The 19,653-nt window shown below is 42.7% G+C and overlaps 1 protein-coding gene across 1 annotated transcript in view; it reads left to right on the forward strand.

Moving 5' to 3' along the window:
* Positions 1–19,653, forward strand: part of LOC117463734 (PC-esterase domain-containing protein 1A-like) — a 53,764-nt gene extending 34,111 nt beyond the window's left edge. The window contains exons 5-13 of the mRNA XM_034106131.2: positions 3,258–3,408; positions 4,877–5,129; positions 6,841–6,918; positions 7,062–7,142; positions 7,548–7,601; positions 17,047–17,139; positions 17,436–17,528; positions 18,390–18,419; positions 18,509–19,653. Coding sequence (XP_033962022.1) covers positions 3,258–3,408; positions 4,877–5,129; positions 6,841–6,918; positions 7,062–7,142; positions 7,548–7,601; positions 17,047–17,139; positions 17,436–17,528; positions 18,390–18,419; positions 18,509–18,636 — 961 coding nt within the window. The 3' untranslated portion in view covers positions 18,637–19,653. The remainder of the gene's footprint in view (positions 1–3,257; positions 3,409–4,876; positions 5,130–6,840; positions 6,919–7,061; positions 7,143–7,547; positions 7,602–17,046; positions 17,140–17,435; positions 17,529–18,389; positions 18,420–18,508) is intronic.

Below are 19,653 nucleotides of genomic sequence, written 5' to 3' on the forward strand. Positions count from 1 at the left end.
CAAGCCACACTTATTGTTTTTACTTCGGCTGTGACTTTGTGTGTGCTCAGGATGAGTTTGGCTGTGTTTCGCTGTGTATCGCTAAACAAGGAAACAACACCTCCACGGAGCTCAGCGCGATTCACAACGTCCCGACCAATCAGAGCACACTGTGCTCACAGGGAGGGTGGGGGCTGGAGCTATTGGAGCTACAATGAGCCGTTAAAGGCAGAGAGTGAAATTCAGTGAATACGTAGTTTACAGAGATGCTGTTTGAGAAACCAATGTGAGTTTGGAAAATTTCACAATATAAATCTATTCTAGTAGACCTCAACAATGGAATTATGATCAGTGGAAATTGCCATGTCATGGGACCTTTAAGTTTCCCTTCAGATCATCAAGAACACGTTGGTATGCTTTCTCCAGCTGCTTGGTATACCACCACCTGGAGGGACATTTGAAGCCTGGGCAGGCATATTCAATCATATCTATGAAGGCTTCACTTTCAACGAGAGACAAAGGCCTCATGTCTTTGACGATCACCTGTAAGATAAAACAAATATATTATTATTATTGATAACAACACAGCACCTTTCATAGAGCCATGTTGCTTACAGTGTAAGAAGCTTAATTATTACACAATCCAAACAAGGACACAAATAAAAAGGCCAAGTGAAGAAACACCTATAAACTAGCTAATAAATCAGGACACAATGAATGGGATCAGGGCAGCCATTCCCTCCTAAAAGATGCTCAAAGGAAGCAAATAATTACTTACTCTCAAGATTCTTTTGCTGAGTTCGGCTGCCTTCTGTGGAGTGCATTGCGCCTCTTTCCCAAGATAGGACGGCCAGGTTCTTTGCTTTGTCCTAGAAAACACAACAGCAATGAACAATGGAACAACAGCTATGACAGTGGGGCATATTAAATCTACTCTTAAACTCATTGCAGTGCTATGGTATAATTAGCTTACTTGAAGGCTAACGTGGTTACTTTTTAAACAATGTTAAGTCCAACAATGCATTTCATGTTTATCTAAAAGCTTGTAGAGTACTATATCTACACAGTGAAAATGTTTGGTAGTGCAACTCATATGAGCCCTATCACACTTGGATGTGCTGGTGCTAATTTTAATGTTTTCAATGCTCATAAAAACATTAATTAATTCATGACAACTGCGCACCAGCTAACGTGCAGCCCTGGCCTGGACATTGCTTGGCTCCGTTAGTTGACATACATTGATACTATAAGCTGACTAACTTTAGTCTCATGTTATGTTTGACTCGTAAACGACCACAACATGAGTTAGCTCTCTGTGCAGTTAGTTCCTTCCGGGTTAGTAGCGGCTAGATAGCGGTGTTCTGCAGACATAAACTAGCTACCATTCCAGCCAACATTAAATGCTGACAAACGTTAACTAACACACAGCTGGCGCCGCTAGCTAGGAAGCTAACATTAACTACTAACCAACCAAGCACGAACAAACCGCACGGAGAGCTATAAGATAGTTAGCACTACCGAAGTGCACAGAACTCAAGCTGCACAACACACTACACAAACGTGGAATTAATTTAGCCAAAGTTAGTGCTTACTTATCATTGTTCCCTCCACGAGAGACAAGGGGGTGCCTCCGCTTTAAATGCTCCAACATCGCTGTTGTGCTAGTGTGGTATGCCAACTCCATTTGGCAAAGACTGCAAATAACAATGCCTTTGCGTTTTGGACTACATTTAAAGTATTCCCATGCTTTTGAAGACCTAGAGCGAGATGTTTTTGTTTGGGGGCTTTTTGCAGCGCTTCGTGCGCAATCCTGTGAGGAGGAGGCGGTAGCCGTTTCAGTCTCCATAGTGTTTAAAGTGCGATTGCGAACCGCTTGTTGTTTTGGGTGACCCACGTGTGTGTGGCGATGCGTCGACGAGGAAATCTGTCGCCGACGAGATTTTGAAGTTGTCGACGACGCCGCTACAGCACTAATATCCATCAGCCTAACTGGTCAGGCAAGTCCTGTTTATGGTCAGTAATAATGGTTTGAAAGTCTTTAGATCTGTACCACACTGCACACTATTGGTCATATGCAGTGTTGTGCTAGTTACTGAAAACCAGTAACTAGTTACCATTACTAGTTACTTCATTTAAAAAGTAACTCAGTTACTTTACTGATTACTTACACCAAAAAGTAATGCGTTACTGTGAAAACGTTTTAGTTACTTTAAAAAAAGGGCTCCCATTATATTAATGCCCTTATAGCCTTCATTTCAGTACTGTTATTGCATTGGAGAATAATACAATCTGTTGATAAACTTGACATGCATTATATGCAATCTGGATTGCATCGATATTAGCTGGCATTACATTTTTGTATATTCTTTCTCCAGGTAGTTGGAAAAAGTGTTCCGTCCCATATGCCGTGTGCCGCCCGGACATGCTATCATGCTAACTAGCTCCCTGAAAGCGGGTGACTCCACTGTAGCAACAGCCTGCATGTGTTCTACAACATACCGTGCAATGGCTTTATGGACTTTTCCCTGGCTAGCAGTACCTTAAAATCCAGCCGCTGTTGCTTCGGTGCAGGTGGAGGTGGAGGTGGAGGTGCAGGTGGAGGTGGAGTGGCGTCGGCTGAGTCTCTGTGGTCTTAGCTACTAGCTTCGTCCCAGCATGTTGTCTCTGCAGATGTTTAAAGAGATTTGAATGACTGGTTTGGGCAGCAGATAGGCTCTTTGACCCGCCAGGACACAACTTACATTTAACTAAAACGTTCTTTTCTTTGTGCTCGACAAAAGTGAAACAGTGGGAATATCTCCAGGTGGAGAAACTAGACTTGAGCTCCGCTGCCGCCGCCATGACAGTCTTGTTAGTAAACAACACAAACACGCCCACAGCCCGTCTCCGCATGTGACACAGGAAGTATCTAAGTACATTTACTCAAGTACTGTACTTAAGTACAGTTCTCATCTCTGTTCACCTGGCTGTTGACTATATAAAAAAAACTAACGCAGTAACGGAGTAACGCACCATGTAGTAACGGTAACTGAGTTACTGAATTTAAAAAGTAATGCGTTAGAGTACTAGTTACTGCCAAAAATAACGGCGTTACTTGTAACGCGTTAGTCCCAACACTGGTCATATGTCACTTTCACGAATACCAGTATAATTTATAACTTATTAATATCCACATTTTACATATGCTAGATGGAAAATTAGAAGTTAACAATTAAAATCTAAGCATGGCAGTTCTATTTTCACTTATCTGGTGTTCAAATGCTTATGTGTAATGTCAGGTATGGCCCGGAGTGTCTGGAGCAGTACAAAGAGAACCTCCACAAATTCTTTAGCCAGATTAAAGCGCTCGTTGGCCGTGACTGTCTCATGCTGTGGACTCTGGCCATGCCGCTCGCCAAGAAGATCAAGGGTGGATTCTTGGTGCCTGAAGTGAGTATCTCTCCGCTGCAGGTTTCCATTCAAAACCAATCACTACACCAGCTGATTTCACTTATCAGCACATCCATCAGGGAGGCAGGGAAATGGGCAGCCTCATATTAGTGTTGTGGAATTAGACTAGCTGCAGAGATGAAGCAGAAACCCTTCCCACCCGCCTGTCACATGTTCACATTGGCCTAGACCTTTGATCTTAATCTGAGAGACCACAGTACATTTCCCCAGCTGTGAGTTCTGAGGTTAATATCACACTGGCCCTGACAGAATTCATATTTGTATGCAACTGAAAAGTTAACCTTTTTATAAAAACCTTCTTATGCTGACTACAAAACAAAATACACAATCTTTATTCCTCCTAACGCTAAGAAAAGCAATGAATTCCAACATAATTGAGTGCAAGCTTTTACTACATTTCTATGATGTGTGCAAAAGAAAATACAAATGAATGTTCCCATACAGTACTTTAATGTGAATATTTGCAGTTAGTCCAAGAGAAACAGCTGGTGCTGGTAATTCTTCCATCAGGTGTCTTTTCACCTGTCACCACAGAAGAAGAAGGAACATCAAGATGACACGATTCAAGTAATTTAAACAATTAATGTTAGAAGGTTAGACTTCTCTTTGCTGCGCACACAGCTGATATTTCTGTTTACTAAGTGGAAGCCTGACTGGATGTTTGCCACAACCAGGGCTTCCCTCCCCCTGCTGCTGAAAAAGGGAAAAATGATTGGGAACAGAAACTATGTACTGAAATCTCTGCTGAAATATGGGAGGGTATTTTTGACATTATTCCCCATAGTTCTATAAATGCCAGAAATGCCTTAGTTCATTTCAAAGTAGTTCGCAGGCTCCATTATTCAAAGTCGAGACTTTGTGTTTTATAACCCAAAACCTCCCCATTATGTGACAAGAGTCTAGAACACTTGGAGTACCCATCACTCCTGGTCCTGCTCCAAGCTAGATCCCCTTCAAACTCTTATATTTGACTATATATCCAAAGCCTTAGATACATCTATTGCTCCAGACCCTTTACTTGCTATCTTTGGATCAGTGGTAGTTAATTGTTCATTACTAAATATGAGGCGCATGCCATGTACCTCTGTAAACTGTCGGCCTTATCCTTCAGCAGCGGATGTCAGAGGAAGAAGAAGAATACATTCTGTCTCTTTTATGTGGAAGATAAAAATACACCTGTATGAATACCCGTGGATTGAAGCACATTGGTCATGTGCGCGTGCGTGTGTGTTGGAGGAGGGGCTCTGTGAGGAAGTGGCAGATTTTTTCCAGTTGTGTATTTTCAAATTCTAGCGCACTCGAGCTGGTTTCTCCAAAATTACCTACCCCACCTTTAAATGTCATATGCAGGGACAGTAAGTGATCATAATGACTAAATTAGTAGAATTACTACCAAACACAGTGTGCAGAACAGAAAGTCACCTGTTGCTAAAATGATTTCTCACAGGTGAGTCACTTGGCTCCGTCGCTGTGTTATGACCTCATCGAGGCCAACTTCTACTGCAGTCAGCTGGCGGATGCGTACGGCCTGGACGTCCTCGACCTGCACTTCCACTTCCGCTTCAGCCTGCAGCACCGCATGCCGGACGGCGTTCACTGGGACGCCCTGGCCCATCGGCGCATCAGCAGCCTGCTGCTGGGGCACGCTGCTGACGCCTGGGGGGTACACCTGCACGCCCCCCCCTCTCATCCAGGACAAGGTCAGTGCAAACACAGCGGCTGGACAATTATACTGAGAGCTGACATGTTATAAGCCTTTGATTTCAGAAGGAACACGGGTCAGTCCCATGGATGTATAATAAGAACTGGATACATCGTTCTTTCCTATGAGAGCTGCTCATTGGCTCATGAGGACAAAATGGCCCAACTTTTGAGAGAGCGAAACGTCACAGATTACCCATCATGCCTGGCTGTCTGAGCAGAAGAACCCGTATGTGCTCTCAGAGCATGCGCCCCTTAAGCCCCGCCCCTGGAGCTCCCACTCTCGGCTCACTAGAATGAATGGAGACAGAAAATAAATCTAGATTCGGCTTTTAGTGCATTTTACTTTAAGGACCTAATGAATATAATAAGGGCTATAAAATAGTTCATACTGGGTGTAAGGGAAACTTCTGTGTAGCAATGCAGGAGGAGTCACGACTCAAAGGAGACACGGGGAGAGCAGGAGCTCTGATGTCAAACACTGATGGTTTATTTGGAGCTTCGGCCGGAGAATTCACATCACAAGTCCAAGAGCCAGAGGTTCTGACTTCACGGTAGAGTTGCCACGTCAATTCTGAAGAACTCTACCCCAGACCTGTGTGTTCAGCTAGTTCAGAGAGCATCATCAACATGCTGCGTAACAAGATAGAATCACAACACCTCCAACAGCTGACGCCAACCGGCAGGAGCAGGGAGACAGAACCCTGAGAGCACAGCAGCCACGGCTACAGGTGCCTGTGCTCAGTCAGGACAGTTTGAACTGATACACTGGGTCAAAGTTATGGGCCTTGGAACATATTGCCCCAACAGTGGGTGGTTTATTTAGTTTTTTTTTTAAATATCCGCTGATTTGCAGACGTCTCTTTCCCAATGTTAGTCAATGGGGAAAAGTATTTCTGGGCCGGGTGACGTCACGGACTGATACGGAAATGGTAGTACTGCCGTTTGGACTCAACGAATATTTTCATCAGAGTCCGGCGCACTTCCTGGGGGCTTGGTCAGTCCGCTGAGGGCTTTACCTCTGTTACTGTATGAGCTCTTTAATGACCTGTATAACTGATCTATACAACAGGGAGACCTTTCTGTAACTGATCATTTGTAAATAAGTGCATGTCACACAATCCAGTATGGTTTGATGTACATTTAAATGACTGGATTTCAGTGGGAGCTGTTCCTGTCTATGGACCTGAGTACTGTATTGGATGCTTTTACACCAACAACAAAACTCAACACTTTTATTTCGGAAAATGGTTAAAGATGAGTTGAAGATTATAAATACCCTTTTGTTGTGTTGTTTTACCTGACTGACAAAATGAGTTCTTGCACTGATAAGGATGCCCTCTATTCTAGGGACAGCAGCCCACGCAACATGAAAGAAAAAGAAAATACAAGCTGCTGAAAAAAACAAACATTTAACTTGCATGATGAAGAAAGAAATGTTTAACCCATGAGATGAGCATCAGCACGTCAACACTAAACACAGCATTCTTTGGTCCAAAAGGAGCAAGCCTTTGTTAATGTGCATTAGTGGATATCTTAACTCTATAAAGGTGTTAGATAACTCCTACACAGCCCTAATCAAATAACTTTTCTAGTCCTATATCTTTGTAAACATCCACAACATCCTTTCTGAAGGTTGTACTGCAGTAAAGCACAGAAGCCAGTTGTGCGTTAATACTGTTTGACTTGAACCGTTTTCTGAATGCTTAGTTCTTCAGGGTTACAGAGAAGACTTTGGACAACACCTCAGACCTGATTGGCCCAGTCCAAGAGCTCTGATTGACTCAGGTCAGTAAAGTCTACGTTTCTGTATCGTCAGCCATGCCAGTTCATTGGCTCCAAGTGGAATAAGTGACAGTAGTTACGGTTGGGACCAGTTCTCTGCACCCTACACATATTCCTGCATACATGTTATTCCGTCTTTACTTCAGCACCACTCCAGAGATATGGCTCCCTCCGATACCAACAGCGTCACAGCTCAGACCCGTTTCAGCATCTTCCAACTAACTCAGGTATAACAACCCTCTCTTGTTATTATTGTGTCACATGGTGCGTGTGTTATTCTTTAATGTGTTTGAATATGCAGGAAGAAAGAATAATAGCAGTTGTATTGCCTGCATTGCAAAAGACTAATTGCATTGTTTTGTAAAAAGACAATAGATTGTGAAAAGGGTAGCAAGGCAGATCCTCCGGCCGCCCAGGGAGATAAGGAGAACTGGTGATGTTTGAAATGGTTTTGGGTTATTTATTGTTTTTGGAAGAGTTGTAAACCTTGCATTTTGTTTCTCCGTATGAGCTCTCAATACCATAATATGTCAAGTCCTTGTATGCCTTAATGTGTGCTTGTTTCTCTTAGTACACAAGGCTATGAAAGATGCATTCATGTTGATTGTGAATTTGTTTTGTACGTCTCTAAGGTGGAGCAGAGCACATCGGAGCCCTGCAGCATCATGCTCGTCACCACTTCCAAGGTGACACACTACACTATTCCCACATGTTCTTAATGATTATAAGGTGGTGAACATACTTGCAGCAACAAGCTTTAGGATTTTAAAAGATACAGCCGCGTTAGAGAGGAAGAAGTGAGATATACCTTTTGCTTTGCCACAAAGCAGACTGAGAAACACTTTTTAGACGTTGATAGCTGTTTTTGTCTGTACTGCCGTGCATCACATCTCCAGTCACATTCAAATGCTGCTTTAGCTGCACCTTTTTTTAGGCAATGCAGATGTATTTGTATATACACATTTCATACCCAAAGTGACTTACAGGTAATACAGCAAGAAGCACAAGAAACAATAAAACATTATAAGAAAGCGTGCAAAAGCATATAAGGCAAAAACAGTAAGGGCAAACGGTCTGCAAAGGCTAAAGTCCCCAGATTCCCTCCAGAAGAAGCTTCCTCTAAAACGTTCAACTCTATATTAATCAAAAGATGTTTTACTGACTCAGCATGTGACGGAGCCCACGCACAATAAGGGGCACACTCTGGACTTAATGATCTCAAAGGGTCTGAATATCTCTAAGGTTGTGGTGACTGATGTTGCACTGTCTGACCATTCCTGTGTGTTCTTTGAGAGCTCTATTTCTGTTCACACAAGTGTTCAGAAAGAGGTAACCACAAAGCGATATTTAACTGAAAATACTAGGGAAATGTTTACTCAGAATCTTTCTTCCCCACTTGCCCCTGCTAACACCTCAGTAAATGAGCTAGTAGATCATTTTAATTCAAAAATGTAAAATGTTATAGATGCCATTGCTCCAACTAAGGTAAAGGAAGTGACTGGGAAGAACATATCTCCATGGAGAAAGGCCATGACCGTGAGAGCAGAAAAAAGAGAATGTCGAAAAGCTGAACGCAGGTGGCGAAAAACAAATCTCCAGGTTCACTTTGACATCTATAAAGAGAGACTTGGTCTTTATAATTTGGAATTGAAAAACGCATGACAATCGTTCTTCTCTGACATCATTACCAAAAACAACGCACGTGCCTTGTTTGCTACCGTTGACAGACTAACTACCCCCCAGTGTCAGTAGCCTCTGAATTTCTATCCACCGGGTCGTGCAATGATTTTGCCTTTTTCACTGACAACATTCAGAAAATCAGACAAGCAGTCAGTGCCTCTGCATCAGGTACAGCAAATGTGTTGCCCCTATGTCCACCTAACATCAATTCAAACACCATGACACAATTCCATCAGATTAATGATAAAGACCTAGAGGACATTATACAACTTCTGAAATCCTCCTCCTGCTGCCTTGATATTATTCCAACAGGATTTTTCAAAGATGTTTTTCGTTGCATGGCCTCAGATCTACTTCATATAGTAAACAAATCTCTTCACTCAGGTATTTTTCCACAGGCCCTGAAAACTGCAGTCATTAAACCGCTCTTAAAAAAGAATAATCTAAATTCTTCAGTAATGAACAATTACAGGCCCATATCAAACCTGCCATGTCTAGGTAAGATCATTGAAAAAATTGTTTTTCAACAGTTGAGTAATTTCTTGCGTTGAAATAACTGTTTTGATGTGTTCCAGTCAGGCTTTCGTCCAAACCACAGCACTGAGACTGCTCTTGTAAAGGTCTTCAATGACATCCACTTAAACACAGACAGTGGCAGAACTTCAGTGTTAGTATTATTAGATCTCAGTGCTGCGTTTGACACTGTTGACCACAACATATTACTAGACCGACTGGAAAACTAGGTGGGACTTTCGGAAACAGTTCTAAATGGGTTTGAATCCTACTTAAAGGACAGAAACAACTTTGTTTCTATAGGTAAATAGTAGGGCTGTCAAGTTAACGCGTTAATAACGCGTTAACGCAAAAAAAAACTGAATGCCACTAATTATTTTTAACGCGATTTAACGCATGTGTATTTTTTTTCCTCGGCCGCCCCGTAGCTTCAGAGCGCATCGAGTTTAAAATGTTAGGTATTAGATGTTGAGGCCCAACATGTTTACAATAAATACAATTGTATTTAAAAAATATTTTCATACGTATTAGGATTCATGTGGATTAATAGGTGTGGACCGTAGGGTGAAGGCGAGCAACCATTAAGTTTCACTTTATTTGAATTCCAAACGTGCAAATGAAGAATATATTTTCACTGTTGTCTACGTTCATAAAGCTTGCAAAAAAGCAACACTATAATAGTATAGGTGCAAAGTATCTATGTTCCAGAAGTCCGCTGTACAGAGAACTGTAGTTTCCCCACAGCAGACAGACGGATCACTTTTCATGTGATTGTAAATATGAAATCAAACTCTTACCACTTACAGGGTTCGTACGGGTGCTGGAAATCCTTTAAAATGCTTGAAATGTAATGTGGTGTTTTCAAGGTTTGAAAAGTGCTTGAATTTGACTTTGGAAAAGGTGTAAGAACCCTGCACTTAATGTAAGCCCTTTTTAATTTCAGCAATTCAACTGGATTTTATCAACTCATTTAAAGATAGTTTTTACTCCGTTTTAGCAACAATATATTATTGTATTTATTTATTCATTGTACTTTTAAATCCATGTATTGACTTATTTAAATATTATTTATTCAACTCTTTTAATTTCAATGTACTGACTTATTGAAATAGCATTACATTATTCTTCCTTTTGCAAACTATCAGAGCAATATAAAGTCTCTCCCTTCTCCCCTCTATCTCCCCTCTCCACCCTGCCCCCACTGGACCGGGACCCGGTACACCCCCCACACAGACACAACAAACCAGTCACTTTTACGCTACTTTGGAACATTTTGCACTCCCATTTGCACTATGTACATCATCTTTTTATATATAACCTGCTTACTTGAAGTAAACGGTTATTCTGTGGGTCTTTTGTAAATGATTGAGTGTTCTTGCATTTGAATGTTTATTGTAACCTCAGGACTGTGGGAAACAGTATTTCCATCTTTCTGTGTGTACAAACATATTTTGAGATTGACAATAAAGTTGACTTTGATAAGTCCTTATTTTACACAAATGGTGTCCCAGTGAACATAGTTTGTGACCGACAATAATAAAATGCATATGGAATTAGCCATCAGCGTCTGTGGTCACAGTGCTCTGCGAATGAGCGCACGGATTGATACGTAATATCCTGACAGTGACTTCTAAAGCCACGGGGCACACAGGCAGACATTTCATCAGAACAACGTGATCTTTTGAAGCGCACCGCAGCTCTGCGGATCTCTCACAAAGTTGAAACATCTTACCTGTCCTGGTTCTTTAGAGGATTTCAGTCTGCACGCTTCAGTTCCTTTCCTTTGTCCTCAGGTCTCTTGATCTCCTCCCCTGTGACCGATGTCTCCTGCAAGAATTGTGAACTTAATTTCTCCTCCCATCACTGATTTCAATGTTATTTAAATGAACATATTTGTACTTTATATACATTTATATACATATTATTATTTGTCCACTTGAATAAATATGTATTCATTCATTGATTGGAGCCCTAGGCTCTGTTTGACTTACAGAGAGTGTCAGTGCAGTCGGATTCTCTTGAAGCCCGGTCGTCTTTTCCTAAGTCCTTTTGAAATCTCCTAACAACTATCCCTTAAAGAGCCTGTGACAGCATCCCAACAACTGTTGTGCAATGAAATATTGGTCTACTAGTCATCTCGAACCGTCAGTTTAAAAAATAAAAAGCGATACCGTTCCGTTAAATATCAATAATTTCGAACATCGCGGGGAAATTCCTTCACTCATTTTGAAGTTTTGGGGGAAGCCGGAAGTGACGTCAATGCGGGAACGCTTCGAGAGCCAAACACGGACAAAGTGTGTTGTTATGCGTAGAAATGGTGAATTACTGAGTTTAGGCACGTTAATAACGTTTTAATGAAGTTGACTACAGTATATTCATATGTGTCAGTGCTTTCATGTCAATTCGGCGAACATAAACATAAATGATCGTGGTGAAGATGATGATTACATTAGGATTAAAAATCGGGAGTGAGAGCTGCTGAATTTCCTCCCGTGGGATGTGATATAAAAACAAATCGATTATTTTTGTAGTTGTAAACTCAAGTGGATGAAACTACATTTATTAGTGCTTTCATGTCAATTCGGCGAACATATGATACATTAAATGATCGTGAGGATGATGATTAAAAATCGTTTGTTTGAGCCGGTCTGCATTTACTGATGAGAAAACAAACCGATGCTTTTTGTAGTTGTAGTAAGTACACCAACATGGATTAAACGTGTGTTTTTTTACCACAATGTTGGGGAAATTAATGGATAAAATGCACAGATTATTATTATTATTATTCCCACTCCGATCGGGACACTAGGTCCACCGTTTCCCCGCAGCGAGGCTCCCCCCGTTGACAGTTTACGTGGGCTGGGTGCAGTGGCGGACTGGCCATCGGGACGAATCCCGATGGGCCGGTACCGAAGTGGGCCGGTCGGATAAGTAACTAGCACATCCCCCATAGGCGGCGCGTGAGGCTCAGGTTTGAGAAGGCTAAATAACTTCTTTTACCTGACGCTGCCCGCCTCCGGCGTCTATAGAAAAGAGATCAACTCAGTGTGCGGAGTTTAAATCTCTCAAGTCATATTACAGGATAAAGGAAATACAGGTTAAACTACCGTATGCAGAGAAGACGCCGACGTGTCGCACTTATCATTCATATCACATCATCAATCAGTCGATCATCGATCATATAATATCATAATATATCATATATTTCCTTATCTGAGTCAGCTTCTCCAGCCTCATCTGGCCGTGCAACACTCACAGTGTCACAGACTGGATGCAGAAGTATTATTTAACACATTATGTTGACGAAACACTCGAGACAAATGTAATTAAAGTCAGATCCACTCGTGTCTTAGACGTGAACGCGCTCTCAGCTGGAGAGAGAAACCCTGGCTTGATTTACCGAGTTGATAACCAGCGTCGTAGGACCGCTTAGCGAGATCTCGTTTGTTAGTTTGTTGTTGTTAGTTTGTTTGTTACTCAAACATATCCAGGGTCTGCTGAACTGGCTTCGTAGTACAGGGCACAGGTGGCTAGCAGCGCTAAGGTCAAAGACACAGACATTATACATTATATTTGTATTTTACCAGGATGCAGTGACACAAATATTTACATTTACTATCTACAGCACCCGCCGCCCCTGACATCCCCCACTCCCCCCGTTGACAATTTACTAGCGGTACCGAAGTGGGCCGGTCGAGAGTCCCGGGAGGAGTTTTAGTCCCATTCCACCACTGGCTACATGACCATATGATCGCCCATATTGACGCACCTCATTCCTAAACTTAGAAGATACAACATAAACCGATCCTTCAGCCTCATATGAGCTCTCAGACGCGTTCAACATTAACCTGTCATCGCTGTCTGAGCTTGCTGCTGTGTGCGCCGTCGTGCGTTTACATCTGACTGTATATATATATAAAGGTTTTCATGCAGATGCTGGGATCCTGGACGGTGCAGCTGGAGCGCTGTGCCCGCAATGACGTCACCCATCATTTGGCGGGACTTGAAGAATCCAGAGAAGATCCAGAAAATGGTCAACATTGAAGGATTAATGGTTATCAAAGTACAAATATCCAAAATCAGTTCAGTAACGGTTTTCAAGGGGACAATATGTACTCAAATGGATGGGTTTGGATGATGGGGGAAAACCGTGTCACAGGCTCTTTAACCCATGACATTTCACACAGAGGTCAAGGAATAGTGGATAGGAAAAGACAGATTATTGGACAATTCGTCCACAACCGTCTGGTTTCAGACGGTGGGTGAAAAGAGGTGCTGTAAAGAGGCAGCGTTTTGAACATTAAAGCATGGAGACATGGGTCCGAGCATTGACACAAAATGCTAACATGAACCTGCCAGTGAGCAGAATAGGGTTGCTCGAAAAAGAACAGTTATTAAAAGCAATCTTTCAAACTCTAATTTGAGCTAGTCTGCATTATTGCTAAAGCTCTAAATAATGTTCTCCTCATGGTTTACATAGCAGTGACTGTTTCTCTGCTGACCTGGTATGTGCAGTTCCTCTGAAAGTATTTGGACTTCCACATGCTCTACCTAAATTGCCTCTTTGCCTACACACCATCGCAAAGTTGTTTTTACAAGCAAATGTGAACGGCTTTGCTGTTTCCTCTGACAAGCTCATATTATGACACGTTGTTTGGAGTGACACGCTGGTTTCCAAAGTTTCACACTTAAGGTCTGAGAAAAGTATAAAGCTACTTGGCCTGCAGCTGTGTGTACAGACTGCCGAGCCTCAGAGGTTCCCTTTTGCCCTAAGTTTATCACCGCCTCTGAAGTGCCCTTGCCCAGAGGAGCTGCTCAGTGGCCTTGGGATCAGACAGTGGTGGAGCTGAGCATCTTGGACGTGTTCATGAGCGTAGCTGTACGCTCAGGGAATGACTGCAGAAAGGAGCCTGGCTCTCAACTGGAACTCATTTGTTGTCGACCAACTGACCGAGAGAAGCTGTAGCGCTGTAGCGCCATACTGCAATCACTCCACAAAGAGGTGATTATTACTGACGACACAGAGCCATCCTGCAACAACACACTTTACTAGAAACAAGCTGTGGAACTGGTTGTGGAAGGCATCAGCAACAAATAGAAAAAGAGCTGGAATGATGCTTCTGTGAAGATACAGCCTCTCCAAACCAGGGTGCTCGGGGTAACCGTGACAACATGGGGAGCAAACACACTGCTCCCAAACCTCAACCACGTGTTGTCCTTAAAGGGGCTTCAAAGAACCTGACTAGTTGGTGGTTACCGTTTAGCAGGTTGGTTCCAAACGGAAGGTAAAAAACACAAATATCAGTTACTTGATAACTACATACAGCCTCAAAACACATGCTTTAACATTCATCAACCGCAATCAGGCGGCGTCTGAGAAAAACAATGTAGTCACTAAGCGCAAGAAGGCTGGAGAGAAGTGGTATTATAACTTCTACTTAAGTCCAAGTTATAATACACAGTGCAGGAATACTGTGGTACATTTAAATGATACTTAATGATACAGAGCACAAAAGCACCAGACCTAAAAGTGGCCATTTCCCGATGAATACATGATCTTACTGGATTATAAGTAGTGATGCGTTCGTGTGTTGATGTTCATCTAGCAGCTGGGTGAGTCCTCTCCGTATCAGTCATTCTGATCAAATCCATGTGATAACCAAACGAGGGTTAACTGGGTTAACCTGTATCTCCTGATGAAGATAGAAATGGAAGGAAAACAGACAGATAACCCCCAGCAGTATGGACAAGCACTCTTTAGAGTCTCTGTGAAATGTCTTCAACAAAAACCCACTGCTTTGCTTCCTTCTTCTTTAGTTTGAGTCCAAGCTACAGCTAGACATGATCAGTGAGGCTCATAGATCTTTTCTTTTTCTTGGACACCATATGAAGCGACAACATTTGTGTCATGACAAATGTGATTGTGACCTGCACTGCTGTCGCTTAGGAGCTAACTTCTAGCATGCCAGGCTGCCAGGAAGTGTGTGTGTGTGTGTGTGTGTGTGTGTGTGTGTGTGTGTGTGTGTGTGTGTGTGTGTGTGTGTGTGTGTGTGTGTGTGTGTGTGTGTGTGTGTGTGTGTGTGTGTGTGTGTGTGTGTGTGTGTGTGTGTGTGTGTGTGTGTGTGTGTGTGTGTGTGTGTGTGTGTGTGTGTGTGTGTGTGTGTGTGTGTGTGTGTGTGTGTGTGTGTGTGTTGTGTGTGTGTGTGTGTGTGTGTGTGTGTGTGTGTGTGTGTGTGTGTGTGTGTGTGTTCAGTGGAGATGGAAGGCTCCTCTCTGCTCTGCCCCTCTGTGGTTGATGATAATTGAACAGCTGATTTGTTGAACATGAATGCTTGAATGTCTCCAGATGGCGTTCTCCATGACAGTTGAATTTCATGTGGATTGAATGTGTACATAATTGCTCAGAGAAGCTTAAGTACAGTGCATTTTATTATCTCCAAACACTTGTGAAATGTTTTTTAAATGGGAGGCATTTTGATCAGCAAGCCCTGAGGAAGGCAATACTGCTTCCTATACAAGTCTGCTGTTCTCCTTTCCTATAGCTCTACTTGGCAATCAGAAGTGTGTGCCCCCCATCAGGGTCCATTGATTGCATCATACAGTAATCAGCCCCCATTCACAGCCTTCACCTGTCGGCACCGATAGCTCATAAAAGGTATTTTGAGATTTCTAAGCGCCTTTAATCACAGTAGACCAGACAATAATAGACCTGCTCGTGTTCTTAAAGATTGCATTTCAGAATAGAGAGGAGACGGGTTCAACTGCCCTTTAATTTTCACCCTTATTTGTTAATATATTTTGACATCACCCTTCTTTTCATAGCGCATACTGCTGCTTTTCTAATGCAGCAGTATGTCACAATTACATCTTTAAGTAACGGGAGGACGTTTCCTCCGTCAGTCCCACACTGTCGGAGCGGGGCTGTAGGTGCTTCCCCCCTAGCACCATCCAGTCCTCGTCACCTTTGCATACCTGCTTTTAGATCTACTGTTGATTTGTTCAACTTACTATATTTTGTGTTTTTTGTGATATTTTGGACATACTATGTACTGTTTTTAAGATATACTATATCATGTCATTTTTGGACATGATATTTTTCCTGATATTTTCCACATACTACTGTCGTTTTTTGTGTTTTCTAAATGCTTTACTATTTTGTAGTAAGTGATATTATTCTGACGTATTACATGGTGTCATTTATTTCAACATACCATTTCTATGTTGTTGTGTTCTGTACTGTCATCATTTGCACATAATATAATATACATTTTGTCCTATGTTTGTTTTTTTTGTGCATATTTTTGACATACTAACCTGTTGTTTTGGGCTCATTTCCAAAATACTTACCGTACTTTTCGGACTATAAACCGCGACTTTTTTCCAATTTTTTATGTACAGCTAATGGCCACTAGGGAACCTCCTAAATCTATGGATTTTACAGGTAAAATTAACCACCTTAACACTATGGGCTCTAGGACCGGTCCGCGCCCGCCACCTCTAAGCGGCGGGCTCCAGCAGGAAAAGCTGGAGGCCGGAAAAGAGTGAGACAGGTAGCGCGCCAAAGTGAAAGTGGAACCGAGAGACAGAACGAGAGCAAGACAGACTTCAGCTGCTGCGGCTTATATGCAGGTGCGCTTTATAGTCCGAAAAGTACGGTACTATTTATACTATACTATATATATATATTTTGTTTGCCTGTTTTTGACATCCTATACAATCTCTTTTTGTTGCATACTTTTGACCTAATGTTTAGGTTTCTTGCATATTGCCAACATACTTTATTCGACATACAACACTGGTTTTTTTGTCAGAAATGTTTGACACTCCAAACTGTTGATTTGTGCATATTGCCAACATACTAAGTTGTACTTGTGCATGTACTGTATACTGATAAGACCAACCCTAACCTTTTCTCCTGTGCCTCCGTGTGTTGTGTAGGTCCACCCCTGCAGCATGTGCTCTGTGGTCAGCAGAACTCAGCTGCTGCTGGAGTCAGCTGCTCTCCCTCTCTACTTCCTGTGCAGCATCAGTGTAGGTACAGCACACAGTCGGTGTAGGTACAGCACACAGTCGGTGTAGGTACAGCACACAGTCGGTGTAGGTACAGCACACAGTCGGTGTAGGTACAGCACACAGTCGGTGTAGGTACAGCACACAGTCGGTGTAGGTACAGCACACAGTCGGTGTAGGTACAGCACACAGTCGGTGTAGGTACAGCACACAGTCGGTGTAGGTACAGCACACAGTCGGTGTAGGTACAGCACACAGTCGGCAACACTTCCCAAGCGTTCTGGTGTTATGACACTGTCTTCTGTTTCTGCTGACAGACCCATTGCCCCCTGCAAACCCGTGGCTTTCACAGCGAGTTCACCCCCAGGCCAGAGCCCCCTGGTCCCAGGACGACTCCATGTTGAGTCCAGGTATGACGCTTTCTCTCTGTTATCGCTGTAGCATGACTGAGGCACTGAGGATGAGGCACAGAGACGTTTGCATTACCCAGCAGCATGCGCTCAGTAAATACATTTGCTTTGCACTGACCAACTCCACTCACTTCTATAATATGTACCATCAGTCAATAACTCTGTAACAACAGTTAACATGGAAAATGTTCTGGAAATAATAAAAGAATATATTAAAGCTCCAAGTAATGTTCCAAAACAGACCTTTGTTTATTTCCCTGCACCCATCTCTTCAATAAGCAACTCCAAGAACTGTGACCATGGATGGATTAGGCTTCGAAAGCCTTCACTCGTCAATGTTGGTATTTAGTGTTTGAACGTGGTTCTGAGTTACGACATGTCTTAGCCAGCCACCTTTATTTCCAGGTGAGGCCGGCTCCTCAGAAAACCACCAGACTGAGTTCCCTGGAATCAGTTTCCTGTCCATCTCTTCATTGTTGAACTGTCCAATAATCGTATTATGATGCCATTCCTTTTCCTGTTGTATTTGATACTTTCACAACGTACACGTACACGTTAGATTTTCTCCTGTATTATTTTAGGTTTGAAAAAACAGAATTGTTGTAAACAAACGATCTATCTCCGTGCTTGGTGTGTGTGGAGAGGCCAGGCCACATCGTGAGGATACACATGATGTATACATGTTAGGACTTTGACTATAGGGAGAACATTGACTGGGAGTCAACGGAAACTCCCCAAATGAACTCATCGAAATCGAAAATAAGACGTTGTGCAGCTTTAGAAAAAGATATTTTTAAGCGGTGCATCATGCATTCACACAATGATTCCAATCAATATGTTGTTTCCTGTTTCCCATGGCAGAGATCCACGCCCTTGTAGAGAGGATGCTATGTGAGTAATAAACCGACTGAAAGCTGCTCATCATCTCACGGAGGCCAGGCCCAGCAGGGAAACATGATGATGGTGGTCTTTGTGTCCAGGTGGAGGTTTGAAGTTCCTTCCTCCTTCCAGACAAGATGATCACTGTATGAGGAGGGGGAGGCCTAACTTCAGGAGTCACCCGTACCCCCCCATCCTGACACCCAGGCACCCTACCCACGGATGGTGAGCTGCAGACACCCCTCACAGCAGGCACTCAGGGTGAGTCTGATGACGTGTCACTGTGAGGAGACTGTGCAGAGAAGAGGACGAGGGAAGTCGCAGGCTGTTTCTGGGCGTCACTGAGATTTGTAATTAAGGGTGCTTGGAAGCACACAATACACAGATCACATTGTTCCCCCATCAAATTAGAGTTTAGGATAATGGGATTTGACACAAGACTGATAAACCTTTTTTGCATCCTGTCTGACTAATAGGAAATCCTCAGTGCTGTAGCTCACACACACACACACACACACACACACACACACACACACACACACACACACACACACACACACGGAGCCTGCTCATCGCTACAGAGGCCTTCAGGTCTACTAAGTCTAATCGACTGCTCTCCTTATCTAACCCTTGATCTGGCGCCTCGGGCAGTCCGCCAGCCACAGGTACAGCGAGCTCATTCGGAGCAGCACAGTCAGCATTGACCTAGAAATGTGCACAGCCTTTTCAGCCGAGAGACGTTTTTACAAATCAGGCTCCACATACTTTTATGAGGAGAAGAAGAGAAGAATGCCAACTTGTTAGAGTTGGCTTCAGCCAGTCTCACTGCTCGACAACCTGAACTTGAATGAAGAACACAAATGAAAACACATCATTGAGCACTTGTGTTATACTTCTGCTAGTCTGTTGTTGTTGTTGTTGTTGTTGTTGTTGTTGTTGTTGATTGGACCTGAATAATAATGCTATAGTTTGCTGTGATATGGAGCCACAGCGTGTTTTCCTGCTTGCACTAAAGAACTGAAATCATTTGCTGCAATGTTTTTTTTGACAATATTCCTTCATTTCAATTTTCTCCATTTTTGTATTTGTTTTAATATTTCTTAAAGGCTCTTATTTATTTAATTTGATCACCCCTATAATGTGCTTTTCTTTTGTTTAATAAAGCATGTGTTGAATGCTCAACTAGTGTGAACAACATCCAGGGTGTCTTCCTGTAGACATTGGGCTACAAGCTGCCTGTAATATG

The sequence above is a fragment of the Pseudochaenichthys georgianus genome, chromosome 18, assembly GCF_902827115.2.
Source record: "Pseudochaenichthys georgianus chromosome 18, fPseGeo1.2, whole genome shotgun sequence".
NCBI lineage: Eukaryota > Metazoa > Chordata > Actinopteri > Perciformes > Channichthyidae > Pseudochaenichthys > Pseudochaenichthys georgianus.